This window comes from Bombina bombina, chromosome 4 (genome assembly GCF_027579735.1).
Source record: "Bombina bombina isolate aBomBom1 chromosome 4, aBomBom1.pri, whole genome shotgun sequence".
Taxonomy (NCBI): Eukaryota; Metazoa; Chordata; class Amphibia; order Anura; family Bombinatoridae; genus Bombina; species Bombina bombina.
The window spans coordinates 559,615,752-559,632,873 of NC_069502.1; the positions used below are offsets into that span (position 1 = coordinate 559,615,752).

Below are 17,122 nucleotides of genomic sequence, written 5' to 3' on the forward strand. Positions count from 1 at the left end.
TGCCCCTCCTGGTAGGAATGTATATCCCATACGTCACTAGCTCATGGACTCTTGCTACTTACATGAAAGAAACCACTTTACCAGCATGAAAGGTAAGGTGAATCTTACTGCAAAGCTGAGTCTGAGACTCTCAGAGCAGAAGAGATAGCAACAAGAAACAAAAACTTCCTAGATAACTTAAAATCTATGGAATACATTGGCTCAAAGGAAGCCTGCTGCAAAACTTTAAGAACAAGGTTAAGGCCAAAAGGGGGAGCAATCGACTTAAAAGGGACACTGAACCCAAATTTTTTCTTTCGCGATACAGATAGAGCATGCAATTTTAAGCAACTTTCTAATTTACTCCCATTATCAATTTTTCTTCGCTCTCTTGCGATCTTTATTTGAATGCATCTAAGCTTTTTTTCTTGGTTTAGAACTCTGGACAGCACTTTATTGGTGGAAGAATGTATCCACCAATCAGCAAGGACAACCCAGGTTGTTTACCAAAAATGGGCCGGCATCTACTTACATTTCATATAAAGATACCAAGAGAATAAAGAAAAATTGGATAATAGGAGTAAATTGCTTAAAATTTCATGCTCTATCTGAATCACAAAAGAAAAAAAAATTAGGTTCAGTGTCTCTTTAAACACAGGCCCGATTCCGACCAGGACCTGACAAAAAGATTGCACATCTTGCAATTCTGACCCTTCAGGGTACTGACAAACCCTTCTCCAGACCATCCCCCCCACCCCCTCAATTGAGGGTTTACCTAGAGAACACCTTCGTATGGAGGGCCCACTCCCCAGGATGAAATATCTGTCTGGTCAGAAGTCCGATTTCCAATTGTCGACCCCTGGAAAGTGGATGACAGACAGCAATCGTGAGCTTTCGCCCACTGAACAATCCAAGTCACCTCCTACAAAGCTAAGGAACTCCGTATTTCTCCCTGGTAGCTGGTGTAAGCCATTGAGGTGATATAGTCTGACTTGAACCAAGCCAATGACCACTGAGGCCAAGTCATCAAGCATTGTAAATCGCTCTCAACTCCAAGATGTTGAGGAGAGCAGACACTTCCGAGTCCACAAGTTCCAGACTGCTTTCCAGCAGAATGGCGTCCGATGTTACATCACCCAGGAATGTCTCCAGAAGCACGCACCCCGAGACAAATACTCCTGAAAAAAACACTACAGAAGAGAGTCTGTCAACTGATCTAGATCTAGCCTCTAAGACAGATCTGAATGTTCTCCATTTAATGGAAAAAAGCGAAGGGAATGATGTCCCTGAACCATCAGACCAATATCCTCCTACCCTGATTTACTGAAAAGTGAAGGTAAAAATCAACTGCAGATAGATCCAAACTCCAAACCTACCGGTTGTAAGATGGCTAAGCTATATACCAGACCACTAGAGCTTGCTGTTGGCCAGACAGAGACTGCAGAGAGAGGAAAAGGAAAAAATATAATTATCTAACCTTAAAGGACCAGTCAACAGAGTAGATGCGCATAATCAACAAATGCAAGATAACAAGACAATGCAATAGCACTTAGTCTGAACTTCAAATGAGTAGTAGATTTTTTTTCTGACAATTTTAATAGTTATGTCTTTTTCCACTCCCTGTACCATGCGACAGCCATCAGCCAATCACAAATGCATACACGTCCCATGTGACAGCCATCAGCCATTCACAAATGCATACACACTTATTCTTGCACATGCTCAGTAAGAGCTGGTGACTAAAAAAGTTTAAATATAACAAGACTGTGCACATTTTGTTAATAGTCCAAAGTCCAGCACCCTTAAATGCCCAATGCACACTGCAGGGTTCCTGCAAACCCCCAAATGGATGCAAACAAAAGATGCAGCAGCATAAGTTTTTTACCAATTTATTTTGGCACAAACAAAGTCCACAACGTTTCGGGTGTTACCCCATAATCATGTGAATCTCATGATTAAGGGGTAACACCCGAAACGTTGTGGACTTTGTTTGTGCCAAAATAAATTGGTAAAATACTTATGCTGCTGCATCTTTTGTTTGCACACATTTTGTTAATGGAAGTAAATTGGAAAGTTGTTTAAAATGGCATGCTCTATCTGAATAATGAAAGTTTAATTTTGATTGAGTGTCCCTTTAATTAGAAATCTTCTCCTAGATAGAGAAGATATTAAGAACCAAACCTACCGCACCTGATGTTCCCAAGCGGTCTCCCATCCAGGTACTGACCAGGCCTGGCCCTGAATAACTTCCAAGATCAGACAGAATCGTAAGCATTCAGGGTATTTAGGCGGTAGACCAAAATAAATCACCCTTGAAGATGAAACAAGGGAACTCTTCTCTAAATTAAATTTCCCATCCCTGGGAAAGAAGATTGGACAAGATCTCTTAAAAGAGAATTTTCTCAAAGGAAGGAAGACACCTTAACTATATTGTCCAGAAAAAACAACACCCTTGCAATACTCCAAGACCTAAAAGTCTGTCTAGGATGACAGAACTCAGAAAGTTAAGATCCTGAATCAAAGGAACAATAAATCCTTCAGGTCTTATGTTAGTTATGAACAGGCCCGCTAGAACTAAAAGGAGAAAGAATACTACTTAGAAGGTCAGAACCCGAGTTATTTGAGGTAAATACCTAGATCCTGCTCCCAAACGGAGACGGAACTATCACTCCAAGAGAGGAAGGTCCTGAACCCAGAACCCATCTCATCATACTTGGATTGCATATACTCTAGAAAGAGAAAACCGTCCCTGGGAGGAAATCCTAAATTATACTCCAAAAAGGCATGACTGACCCTGCAGAAAGAGGAAAAGGAAAACTTTCCTTTAGTCTTACTCTGACGTCCCGCAATGTCAGAGGATAATTCTGCCAGACCAAGGCCTCATCCTTGAAAGGAAACGCCAGAAGCATGGATTTGGAGGAAAAAAAAAATATTGAACCTGCAACTGCAGAACTAAAAGGCCTTAGGCTGTACCACTAAGCCACAAGTAGGCTTCTCAGCTGACCCATATTTCAGCCATAATGCCCGGCGGGCTAGTACAGCAAGTCTAATAAGATAAGACATTGCTCTAAATGAATAAAACATCCAGCTTCTTATCCATGGATCCGTTAAGGAGCAGCTACCCTCCATAGGGATCAAAGTTCTGAGCCATAGTAGAGAAGCTCCCTTCTACTTAGGGCACTGTGCATTTCAATGGAGTCAGGTACAGGAAAATCCTTTAAAGGACCTCACGTCCAGGGATAATGTTATCACTAGCTTCTCCTATTACTGTGAAAATATCCAAGGCACGTTAGAAACACTTCCACATAGGAAGGAACATCAAGAAAAGAGAAAGTTCACAAAACTTCCAAAGGTTGACAGCGACAGAGGAATCTATGTCCTCCGAGTAGCCTAAACCTCCTTTTAGTGTACACGAGGTGTGCAAGCATATATCTGAAGGAAACCACTTCAGCATCAGATGAAGGAATTACTGTCAGAATCTGAGAGTTTATCCACAGAAGCAACAGGCAACTTCTCCTCAACAGAGTAAGGAGAAAAGCAACCTGTGTAGTCGAATGAGGAGCAGAAAGCTTACTATCTGAATCTTTTAAATGTCCTCTTGCGATTTCCCTGAAGAATAGGAAAGGCAGATAAAGCCGCAGAGGTAAACTGAGCTGCAAAATCTGTAGTCAAATTCACTCTTCCGGGAGATTTAGAGGAAACGCAGGGCACTGCATGTGACACCATATAAGCTTGGGACATTAAGGAGAAACTGTGGCATAGTCTGAACAGCATCATCCTGGGAGAGTGTTATAAAGCTCAGAGGGCAGCAACCGATCTGTACCTGTTTTTCAGTGCAGAAATTTGAAAAACAGAATTTATGTTTACCTGATAAATTACTTTCTCCAACGGTGTGTCCGGTCCACGGCGTCATCCTTACTTGTGGGATATTCTCTTCCCCAACAGGAAATGGCAAAGAGCCCAGCAAAGCTGGTCACATGATCCCTCCTAGGCTCCGCCTACCCCAGTCATTCGACCGACGTTAAGGAGGAATATTTGCATAGGAGAAACCATATGGTACCGTGGTGACTGTAGTTAAAGAAAATAAATTATCAGACCTGATTAAAAAACCAGGGCGGGCCGTGGACCGGACACACCGTTGGAGAAAGTAATTTATCAGGTAAACATAAATTCTGTTTTCTCCAACATAGGTGTGTCCGGTCCACGGCGTCATCCTTACTTGTGGGAACCAATACCAAAGCTTTTAGGACACGGATGAAGGGAGGGAGCAAATCAGGTCACCTAAATGGAAGGCACCACGGCTTGCAAAACCTTTCTCCCAAAAATAGCCTCAGAAGAAGCAAAAGTATCAAACTTGTAAAATTTGGTAAAAGTGTGCAGTGAAGACCAAGTCGCTGCCCTACATATCTGATCAACAGAAGCCTCGTTCTTGAAGGCCCATGTGGAAGCCACAGCCCTAGTGGAATGAGCTGTGATTCTTTCGGGAGGCTGCCGTCCGGCAGTCTCGTAAGCCAATCTGATGATGCTTTTAATCCAAAAAGAGAGAGAGGTAGAAGTTGCTTTTTGACCTCTCCTTTTACCGGAATAAACAACAAACAAGGAAGATGTTTGTCTAAAATCCTTGGTAGCATCTAAATAGAATTTTAGAGCGCGAACAACATCCAAATTGTGCAACAAACGTTCCTTCTTTGAAACTGGTTTCGGACACAGAGAAGGTACGATAATCTCCTGGTTAATGTTTTTGTTAGAAACAACTTTTGGAAGAAAACCAGGTTTAGTACGTAAAACCACCTTATCTGCATGGAACACCAGATAAGGAGGAGAACACTGCAGAGCAGATAATTCTGAAACTCTTCTGGCAGAAGAAATTGCAACTAAAAACAAAACTTTCCAAGATAATAATTTAATATCAACGGAATGCAAGGGTTCAAACGGAACCCCCTGAAGAACTGAAAGAACTAAATTGAGACTCCAAGGAGGAGTCAAAGGTTTGTAAACAGGCTTGATTCTAACCAGAGCCTGAACAAAAGCTTGAACATCTGGCACAGCTGCCAGCTTTTTGTGAAGTAACACCGACAAGGCAGAAATCTGTCCCTTCAGGGAACTTGCAGATAATCCTTTTTCCAATCCTTCTTGAAGGAAGGATAGAATCCTAGGAATCTTAACCTTGTCCCAAGGGAATCCTTTAGATTCACACCAACAGATATATTTTTTCCAAATTTTGTGGTAAATCTTTCTAGTTACAGGCTTTCTGGCCTGAACAAGAGTATCGATAACAGAATCTGAGAATCCTCGCTTCGATAAAATCAAGCGTTCAATCTCCAAGCAGTCAGCTGGAGTGAAACCAGATTCGGATGTTCGAACGGACCCTGAACAAGAAGGTCTCGTCTCAAAGGTAGCTTCCAAGGTGGAGCCGATGACATATTCACCAGATCTGCATACCAAGTCCTGCGTGGCCACGCAGGAGCTATCAAGATCACCGACGCCCTCTCCTGATTGATCCTGGCTACCAGCCTGGGGATGAGAGGAAATGGCGGGAACACATAAGCTAGTTTGAAGGTCCAAGGTGCTACTAGTGCATCCACTAGAGCCGCCTTGGGATCCCTGGATCTGGACCCGTAGCAAGGAACTTTGAAGTTCTGACGAGAGGCCATCAGATCCATGTCTGGAATGCCCCACAGCTGAGTGACTTGGGCAAAGATTTCCGGATGGAGTTCCCACTCCCCCGGATGCAATGTCTGACGACTCAGAAAATCCGCTTCCCAATTTTCCACTCCTGGGATGTGGATAGCAGACAGGTGGCAGGAGTGAGACTCCGCCCATAGAATGATTTTGGTCACTTCTTCCATCGCTAGGGAACTCCTTGTTCCCCCCTGATGGTTGATGTACGCAACAGTTGTCATGTTGTCTGATTGAAACCGTATGAACTTGGCCCTCGCTAGCTGAGGCCAAGCCTTGAGAGCATTGAATATCGCTCTCAGTTCCAGAATATTTATCGGTAGAAGAGATTCTTCCCGAGACCAAAGACCCTGAGCTTTCAGGGATCCCCAGACCGCGCCCCAGCCCATCAGACTGGCGTCGGTCGTGACAATGACCCACTCTGGTCTGCGGAATGTCATCCCTTGTGACAGGTTGTCCAGGGACAGCCACCAACGGAGTGAGTCTCTGGTCCTCTGATTTACTTGTATCTTCGGAGACAAGTCTGTATAGTCCCCATTCCACTGACTGAGCATGCACAGTTGTAATGGTCTGAGATGAATGCGCGCAAAAGGAACTATGTCCATTGCCGCTACCATCAACCCGATCACTTCCATGCACTGAGCTATGGAAGGAAGAGGAACGGAATGAAGTATCCGACAAGAGTCTAGAAGTTTTGTTTTTCTGGCCTCTGTTAGAAAAATCCTCATTTCTAAGGAGTCTATAATTGTTCCCAAGAAGGGAACCCTTGTTGACGGAGATAGAGAACTCTTTTCCACGTTCACTTTCCATCCGTGAGATCTGAGAAAGGCCAGGACGATGTCCGTGTGAGCCTTTGCTTGAGGAAGGGACGACGCTTGAATCAGAATGTCGTCCAAGTAAGGTACTACCGCAACGCCCCTTGGTCTTAGCACAGCTAGAAGGGACCCTAGTACCTTTGTGAAAATCCTTGGAGCAGTGGCTAATCCGAAAGGAAGCGCCACGAACTGGTAATGTTTGTCCAGGAATGCGAACCTTAGGAACCGATGATGTTCCTTGTGGATAGGAATATGCAGATACGCATCCTTTAAATCCACCGTGGTCATGAATTGACCTTCCTGGATGGAAGGAAGAATAGTTCGAATGGTTTCCATCTTGAACGATGGAACCTTGAGAAACTTGTTTAAGATCTTGAGATCTAAGATTGGTCTGAACGTTCCCTCTTTTTTGGGAACTATGAACAGATTGGAGTAGAACCCCATCCCTTGCTCTCTTAATGGAACAGGATGAATCACTCCCATTTTTAACAGGTCTTCTACACAATGTAAGAACGCCTGTCTTTTTATGTGGTCTGAAGACAACTGAGACCTGTGGAACCTCCCCCTTGGGGGAAGTCCCTTGAATTCCAGAAGATAACCTTGGGAGACTATTTCTAGCGCCCAAGGATCCAGAACATCTCTTGCCCAAGCCTGAGCGAAGAGAGAGAGTCTGCCCCCCACCAGATCCGGTCCCGGATCGGGGGCCAACATTTCATGCTGTCTTGGTAGCAGTGGCAGGTTTCTTGGCCTGCTTTCCCTTGTTCCAGCCTTGCATTGGTCTCCAAGCTGGCTTGGCTTGAGAAGTATTACCCTCTTGCTTAGAGGACGTAGCACTTTGGGCTGGTCCGTTTTTACGAAAGGGACGAAAATTAGGTCTATTTTTTGCCTTGAAAGGCCGATCCTGAGGAAGGGCGTGGCCCTTACCCCCAGTGATATCAGAGATAATCTCTTTCAAGTCAGGGCCAAACAGCGTTTTCCCGTTGAAAGGAATGTTTAGTAGCTTGTTCTTGGAAGACGCATCAGCCGACCAAGATTTCAACCAAAGCGCTCTGCGCGCCACAATAGCAAACCCAGAATTCTTAGCCGCTAACCTAGCCAATTGCAAAGTGGCGTCTAGGGTGAAAGAATTAGCCAATTTGAGAGCATTGATTCTGTCCATAATCTCCTCATAAGGAGGAGAATCACTATCGAGCGCCTTTATCAGCTCATCGAACCAGAAACATGCGGCTGTAGCGACAGGGACAATGCATGAAATTGGTTGTAGAAGGTAACCCTGCTGAACAAACATCTTTTTAAGCAAACCTTCTAATTTTTTATCCATAGGATCTTTGAAAGCACAACTATCCTCTATGGGTATAGTGGTGCGTTTGTTTAAAGTGGAAACCGCTCCCTCGACCTTGGGGACTGTCTGCCATAAGTCCTTTCTGGGGTCGACCATAGGAAACAATTTTTTTAAATATGGGGGGAGGGACGAAAGGAATACCGGGCCTTTCCCATTCTTTATTAACAATGTCCGCCACCCGCTTGGGTATAGGAAAAGCTTCTGGGAGCCCCGGCACCTCTAGGAACTTGTCCATTTTACATAGTTTCTCTGGGATGACCAACTTTTCACAATCATCCAGAGTGGATAATACCTCCTTAAGCAGAATGCGGAGATGTTCCAACTTAAATTTAAATGCAATCACATCAGGTTCAGCCTGTTGAGAAATGTTCCCTGAATCAGTAATTTCTCCCTCAGACAAAACCTCCCTGGCCCCATCAGACTGGGTTAGGGGCCCTTCAGAGATATTAATATCAGCGTCGTCATGCTCTTCAGTATCTAAAACAGAGCAGCCACGCTTACGCTGACAAGGGTTCATTTTGGCTAAAATGTTTTTGACAGAATTATCCATTACAGCCGTTAATTGTTGCATAGTAAGGAGTATTGGCGCGCTAGATGTACTAGGGGCCTCCTGAGTGGGCAAGACTCGTGTAGACGAAGGAGGGAATGATGCAGTACCATGCTTACTCCCCTCACTTGAGGAATCATCTTGGGCATCATTGTCATTATCACATAAATCACATTTATTTAAATGAATAGGAATTCTGGCTTCCCCACATTCAGAACACAGTCTGGTAGTTCAGACATGTTAAACAGGCATAAACTTGATAACAAAGTACAAAAACGTTTTAAAATAAAACCGTTACTGTCACTTTAAATTTTAAACTGAACACACTTTATTACTGCAATTGCGAAAAAACATGAAGGAATTGTTCAAAATTCACCAAATTTTCACCACAGTGTCTTAAAGCCTTAAAAGTATTGCACACCAAATTTGGAAGCTTTAACCCTTAAAATAACGGAACCGGAGCAGTTTTAAACTTTAACCCCTTTACAGTCCCTGGTATCTGCTTTGCTGAGACCCAACCAAGCCCAAAGGGGAATACGATACCAAATGACGCCTTCAGAAAGTCTTTTCTAAGTACCAGAGCTCCTCTCACATGCGACTGCATGCCATGCCTCTCAAAAACAAGTGCGCAACACCGGCGCGAAAATGAGGCTCTGCTTAAGCTTTGGGAAAGCCCCTAAGGAATAAGGTGTCTAATACAGTGCCTGCCGATATTATTATATCAAAATACCCAGATAAAATGATTCCTCAAGGCTAAATATGTGTTAATAATGAATCGATTTAGCCCAGAAAAAGTCTACAGTCTTAATAAGCCCTTGTGAAGCCCTTATTTACGATCGTAATAAACATGGCTTACCGGATCCCATAGGGAAAATGACAGCTTCCAGCATTACATCGTCTTGTTAGAATGTGTCATACCTCAAGCAGCAAGAGACTGCACACTGTTCCCCCAACTGAAGTTAATTGCTCTCAACAGTCCTGTGTGGAACAGCCATGGATTTTAGTTATGGTTGCTAAAATCATTTTCCTCATACAAACAGAAATCTTCATCTCTTTTCTGTTTCTGAGTAAATAGTACATACCAGCACTATTTCAAAATAACAAACTCTTGATTGAATAATAAAAACTACAGTTAAACACTAAAAAACTCTAAGCCATCTCCGTGGAGATGTTGCCTGTACAACGGCAAAGAGAATGACTGGGGTAGGCGGAGCCTAGGAGGGATCATGTGACCAGCTTTGCTGGGCTCTTTGCCATTTCCTGTTGGGGAAGAGAATATCCCACAAGTAAGGATGACGCCGTGGACCGGACACACCTATGTTGGAGAAATATATTTATGCTATGAGAAACAGAAGTGCTTATAAAAACAATCAGTTCCTCAAAGGTCAATATTTGTTCCTAGGAACATAATCAAATAACAGAAATATTTAATAACCCTCAACTGTAAGAGTGTAAAATGTACCATCTCTTTAAGAGAATGAAAAATCTCTTAATTCATAAAACCTTAAAGGGACAGTCTAGTCAAAATTAAAAACTTTCAATATTCAGATAGGACTTGTAATTGTAATCAACTTTCCAATGTACTTTTATCATCAAATTTGCTTTGTTCTCTTGGTATTATTTGAAACAAAACCTAGGTAGGCTCATATGCTAATTTCTAAGGCCTTGAGGGCTGCCTCTTATCACATGTTTTTTAAATTCCTAAGATAAGACTGTTAATGCACAGGGAGTTATTTAAGAGTTAGCACAAGACAATACTAAATGCAAGTCAATGGATAATAAACAGTCACAGTCAGGGGGGCTGGAAGAAAGTTCTTAGATACAAGGTAATCAGAGGTAAAAAGTATATGGATATAACTGTTGGATATGCAAAACTGGGGAATGGGTAATAAAAAGGTATTACCTATCTTTTAAAATACAAATTCTATTGTAGACTGTCCCTTTAACTTAAGGTTCACATTACTGAATTTGCTCAGCCTAAAAAGGAAAAATGGTCTAATACTTTAAGCAGACACTACAAATATCTTCCCAATCCGGTCTCTAGGCTGTACTGTGGCCGTATGGTCCTTAGGCTGTACCGCGATTAATTAACCCGATACCAGCAAAAAAGAACTCCGCTCCGTTCTCAGTCAGAGAACGAGGTGGAGTCACAGAAAACGGCACTCGGCAAAAGCCCAAAATGGCGGCGTTCCTAGAAGGAAGCGGGACCATGAGAATGGCATGGAGATGAAACGCAGATGTCTTTACATCGTTCATCCTGCCGCTAGTGGTGAGAAACTCATAACAGACCTGGATTGCCACCGATGAAGACCTTTTAGGGTTTTTAAAAATCGTATACAAAGCATAAATATGCCGCTCTACCTTAGTACAAGAAGCGGAGGGAGGCACACCAACTAGCTCCATAGTAATGACACTAACTAGCGAAAAAGGCACGCTCTAATACCACAATAACTCTGAGAAGAGAATTAGCATATGAGTATACTCCAAAGATTTGCCTTAAAAAGAAATAAGTCTCCAATCACATGCCAATAAAGTGCCTGCCTACTGCCAGAGTTACCCTCTTAAAGGATTAGGTGTCCCATATTTAAGTGCAGATTACCTATATTTGGATCTTACCCCCATCAGTGCCAGCCTCCTAGCCCCAGAAGACAAAGGGCACTTACCTGCACATCTAGTCGTCCGGCAGGACGACGGCTCAGATGGTATGGAAGAAAGATGCCACTCTGTACAGAGACCTGTGACAAAAAGAAAGATCAGAATAAACCTATTCTGGCTTTCTATACAAGGGCAGCAACATGTTAGAAAAACGCAGTGAGGCCCACCTCACAAGTTCCTAACTGCTTTAAAGCCACCACTGCCCTACTGAAGAGACTAACATTGAGTACGGCTAGACCCAAACTTCATGAAGTTCAGAGTAAACCTTCTCTGGCTTCAAAATAATAAAATCTTGCTTTAAGTGAAACAAATCCAATTTCTTCAGACACCAAAAACTTCACCTCCTCTATGTACAGAGGCAAAGAGAATGACTGAGGGTTGTGGGAAGGGAAGTGATACTTATCAGCTTTGCTGGCCAGGAGTGATATTCCCAAAAGTAATTGATGATGATGATGCCGTGGACTCACCATATCTTAGGAAAGAAATGCAATTTTACAAATTGTTTGCTTCAATAAAGAAAAAAGGGAGCATTTGTTAATGTCAGCATGAAAGAATCAGCAGCACTTCAACTAGTCACCTCAGTCAATGGCAGTGAAAGCAATGCATGCAGTTTTGTTTCTGGATTCAAGCAGTCTAACAGATAACAGCTTATGATTGACTGTACCACTAGAACCAGAGGATAAAAACTGATGCCTACGCTATACAGCAAAATGCTATAACATACAAAGTTGAGAAACAGACCTTAAAAAGGGACAAACGTTTTTCTCTTTACTGTCCCTGAAACGGCATTGCTTCTCTGCAAATCAACTTAAGGGGAAGAAAAAAAAAAAAATGGATCTCACATTCGCCAAAGAAACCCCATCAACATGAAAGATAGAGCCTTCTTATGCTTTACCTTTTCCTATGGAGGCAAAAAAGTAACTATGTAAAGTATGAGTTCTAGGAATAGGTTTAGAATGCATGGGTGTTATACCTCCTCCTGGTGGACAGGGAATGTAATTCCATGTTATGTTCTTGTGGATTCACCATCCTTTAAAATAATTGTTTAGAAACAACTATCACTTTGCAGGTATGAAGGTACAACACACTCCCACATAGTATCATTTTTAGGAGCCCCTTAATATTTCAGATTCAATGACTTAAAAAAAAATAAAATGCGATTTTACTTTAAATGTTGCCGGATAGTTCTGTGAATGCAAAGCAGATTTAGAAACGGGGGAAAAAATAAATAAAAATCTAGTAGTTTGCCAGATAAAATGTCACATTAACATTTTAATATTAATTTTCTATAAATACGAGAGCTTGACAAATTCTTAAAAAAAATAAAGAAATAAATCTAGTTTTGTCTTTGTTCTATGAACAAAAACTAATTCCTTGGACCCTTTTACTCCTCAGTATTTTAGATGGCTCCTTAAGGAGAGTCAACTCCTGTATTTATATCTAGTGCGACATCAGTAGAAATAGGTAAAGGTTTTTTAGTTAATTTAATAGAAACGCTGATTTTTTTTTCCCTTTTTAAATGTAAAAAAAAAAAAAATACTCACAACTAGCAGGCTGTTCTCCATATCGTCGCATAATCTGATCATGCGTAAATTTCACAAAAGCATCATATTGTTCTATAAAAAAATAAAATAAACACTTTTAAGTCCATACAGAACAGGTCACCTGGGTGGGGTAAGTAGAAGTATTCACTCGTATAAAATCAACATAGTAAATATATGTATAAAAGAATTAAACTACTATAACAGTATAAATTTTTTACTGTTGACTAGCAATAAAATCGACAATCAAGTGTTTAATCTGTTGGCGCTCACATTATGGGGTTCCAATCCTTTACATACATGAAACTTTGAGCTTTAAATAGTTTGTTGGTTTAAAATAGGGCCAAAAGTTTCAATTACTATTCTCACCCCAACTTACTAAATCAGCATACATACATTTTTTGAGATGGCTCCTTTTTAAGACGTATTATAATCTAAAGATTAATAATCCTTAAATAAAGGTTACAGTTTGATTATATATCATGATGTATATTCATGGCATTAATCAACTGACAATGTCATGCTTTCCCAGAGATTTCTGTAAGATTTTGGGGAATCTTTCTATCTTGAAGGTATTATAACATATGTTTTAGAATTCTCAAAACAGAATGGGTCTGCAGAAAACAAAATTTATGAATACCTGATAAATGTATTTCTTTCTTGACACGATGAGTCCACGGATCATCATAATTACTGTTGGGAATCAATACCGAAGCTAGAGTACACTAATAAGGGAGGGCCAAGACAGGAAACCTAAACGGAAGGCACTACTGCTTGAAAAACAAAAAAAAACAAACAAAAAAAAAAAACACACCACAACCTTTCTCCCAAAAAGACCTCAGCCGAGGCAAGAGAGTCAAATTTATAGAAGTTTGAAAAGAGAATAGAGGACCAGGTTGCAAACTTGCAAATCTGTTAAGAAGAAAAAAAAAAAAAAAAAAAAAAAAAAAAAAAAGATTCATTGAGAATGCCCACCAGGTAAAGAAGTAGCCTTAGTCTACCGTCTTTAACGTTAAACAGAAAACTGACGAAAATCCTTAGTCGTCTTTACAAGGAATCCTAATGCACGTACCACGTCCTGCAAAGAAGGATTAAGACACCAGGAAAGAACCACAATCTCTTAAAGTTCTGTTCCGAAACTATTTTAGGAAGAAACCCTAATCAAGTACGTAAAAACCCACTTATCCAATGACAAATAAGGTAAGGAGGCTCATACTGTAATGCAGAGAGCACTGACTCGAACAGAGGAAATATCAACAAGAAACAAAAAACTCCAAGGAGAAGTAACTGAGTTGAACACAGGCCTCACCAAACAACAACTGTACGTCTGGGCATCCACCATACGTTTAAGTAACACAACAGACAAGGCATCTATTTGACTGCTTTAGGGTAACTTGCCGATAATCCCTTCTCCAAACCTTCTTGGAGAAGGGACATAAGTCTAGGAATCCGAACTCTACTCGAAGAGTAGCACTGGATTCACACCAGTTTAAATATTTACGCCATATCTTATGGTAAACATTCCTATTCACTGGATTACAAGCCTGAATCATGGTCTCAATGACCGCTTCCGGTCTCAATGACCGCTTCCGAAAATCCACACTTGCATAAAATAAAGCGTTTATCAAGTAGTCCGCTTCAGAGAAACTGGACTTGGAAGAAAGAAGGATCCTTGAAATAGAAGGTCCTCCTTCCTCAACGGAAATCTTCAAGGTGGAAGAGGTAACATGTCCACCAGGACTGTATCCTAATTCCTGCGAGGCCACGCCGGTGTAAAGAGGACCACCGACGCCCTCTCCTGCATGTTAGACTGAAAATCCAAGGTACCACCAGAGCGTCAATTAGTACAGCCTGAGGGTTCCTTGACTCGACCCGTACCTCGAAAGCTTGGCATTCTGATGAGAAGCCATGAGATCCTATTCCAACTGCCCCCCATTGAGAATCAGGCTAGAAACACCACCGGATGGAGTTCCAACTCTCCCGGGAAAAAGGTCTGCCTGCTGAAGAAGTCCGCCTCCCAGATGTCCACTTCTGGAATGTAGATCGCCGACAGAGAGCAATTGTGGATCTCAGCCCACTGGATGATCTTGGCTACCTCTATCACAGCCAAAGAACTCCAAGGTTATATTGTCCAACTGGAATCTGATGAACCAGGCCAAAGCTAACTGAGGCCAGGCCAGAAGAGGATTGAAGATTGCGCTCAATTCCAGTTTGTTTATGGGTAGACTCCAAGTCTATTGCTCCCCAGACCAAAAGGTTGGTCTCTGTTGTCACAATCACCCAGGAGGAACAGCGTAGGCAGGTGTCCTGGGAGATGAGAGCCTTAGTCAACCACCAAAGTAGAAAATCCCTTGTCTCCTGCTCCAGCTGTAACCGCAGAGACAAATCCGCATACTCACACACTACCCGAGTATGTTTTAACTGCCAAGTTCTGAGGTGGAACCGGGCGAACGGGATGATGTCCAATGCCGCTACCATCAGCCCAATTACATCCATGCACAGGGCCACTGATGGCTGAAGAGGACTGAAGTGCTAGGCAAGAAACGCCATTGATGAGGAAAGAAATGGTTCTCAAAAAAACCCAAAAACTATTCCAAATATTCCTTCCATGCGTGAGACCGCAGGAAAGATAGCCCCATTTCCGGGAGAGATCTTGCTTATTGAAAGGTGCCTGAACCAGAAATTCATCCAGATAAGGTGCCACTGCAATGCCCCGCAATCGTAGCATGCCCAGCAGGGATCCTAGAACCCTTGAGAAAATTCTGGGAGCTGTGGCAAGACCAAATAAAAGAACCACGAACTGGAAGTGTTTCTTTAGAAAAGCACACCTTAGAACTTGAGATGGTCCTTGTGGAAGGGAACATGCAAGGAAGCGTCCTTTAAATCCATTCCGGTAAAAAACTGACCCTCTTGGATCAAAGGAAGAATGGAACAGATAGATTCCATCTTGAAGGACGGCAGTCTAATAAACTTGTTTAGACTCTTGTGATCTAAAATTGGTCTGAAGGTTCCCTCCTTCTTGGGAACCATGAACAAATGGAATAGAGTCCCCAACTTCATTCCTGCAATAGAACAGGAACTATCACTCCCAGGTCGGAGAGGTTCCATACATAGTGTAAGAAAGCCTCTTTCTGCCGATAATCTTGAAAGCAGAAATCTGCCCCTGGAGAAAAAGTCTTGAACTCTAGTCTGTATCCCTGGGACACACTTTCCTCACGGATCGAGGGCAGGCCCTTCATGCTGTCTTTGATTCACCAGCAGGCTCCTTGGGTTGCTTTTCCCCTATTCCAAGACTGACTGGGTCGCCAGGAAAGCTTAGACTGCTCCTGCTTGGAAGGAGTAGATGGATTGCCCTTGAAATTTTGAAAGGAACGAAAATACTGACGTCCTCTATGTTTATTTCTCTTATCCTGGAGGGAGGAAATGTCCTTTGCCTCCGTCAAACCAGGTCCAAACAAGGTCTTCCCCTTGTAAGGAATCGCCAAAAGTTTAAACTTAGATGAGACATCCGCAGACCAATATTTTAACCATAACACTCTGCGGGCCAATATGGCAAAACCTGAAATCTTAGCTCCAGCTTAATAATCTGAAGGAAAGCATCTGTAATGATGGCTAACTTAAAGGGACAGTCTAGTCGAAAATAAACTTTCATGATTCAGATAGGGCATGCAATTTTAAACAACTTTCCAATTGACTTGTATCATTAAATTTGCTTTGTTCCCTTGGTGGTATTTTTGAAAAATTAAACCTAGGTAGGCTCAAACTGGTTTCTAAACCGTTGAAAACCGCCTCTTAGCTCTGAGCATTATGAAAGTTTTTCACAACAGTACTAGTTCATGTGTGTCATTTGATAACATTGTGCTCACCACTGGAGTTATTTAGGAGTCTGCACTGATTAGCTAAACTGCATGTCTGTCAAAGCACTAAGATGAGAGTGCAGTCTGCTTAGATACAAGTTAATCACAGAGGTAAAACATAATATAACTGTTGGTTATACAAAACTGGGGAATGGGTAATAAATGAATTATCTATCTTTTTAAATAACAACAATTCTGGTGTAGACTGTCCCTTTAAGTGCCATTATCCTATCCTGGATTTCCTCCGGAAGAGTGTCTGTCCGGATGGAATCAGACAACGCATCAAACCAATACTGTTGACAGTAGCAATACAAACCGCAGGTTGTTGTAAACCCAGATGTACATACATTCCCTGGGTACCATTGCCAAGACTCCTTGATAGTCTTTTAAAAAAAAAAAATAAAAAAAAAAAATATAAGGATTCGCAATCAGACCCGTACCTCGGATCTCCGTAGCCCTATCTGGTACAGGAATTGCGTCTACCATGAAGGGCACGTCAAAATCTTTGTATAGTTTACTGGACTTATTAGGATTGACTATGCCGGTAATGTCAGAGTCGTCCAGGGTAGCACAAACCTCCTTAACAAATGGAGGTGTTCAAGATTAACCTGAAAAAACAACTTCAGTATCAGACAAAGGAATTACAGACTGAATCGGAGATATCCCTCATATATTACCGAAGTATCTTCCTCTTCAAGCTTCAGGGA

At 42.0% G+C, this 17,122-nt stretch overlaps 1 protein-coding gene across 1 annotated transcript in view; it reads right to left on the reverse strand.

Annotated features, from left to right (window-relative positions):
• AKIRIN2 (akirin 2) overlaps positions 1-17,122 on the reverse strand; it is a 127,400-nt gene that overhangs the window by 24,997 nt on the left and 85,281 nt on the right. The window contains exon 4 of the mRNA XM_053710530.1: positions 12,562-12,633. Coding sequence (XP_053566505.1) covers positions 12,562-12,633 — 72 coding nt within the window. The remainder of the gene's footprint in view (positions 1-12,561; positions 12,634-17,122) is intronic.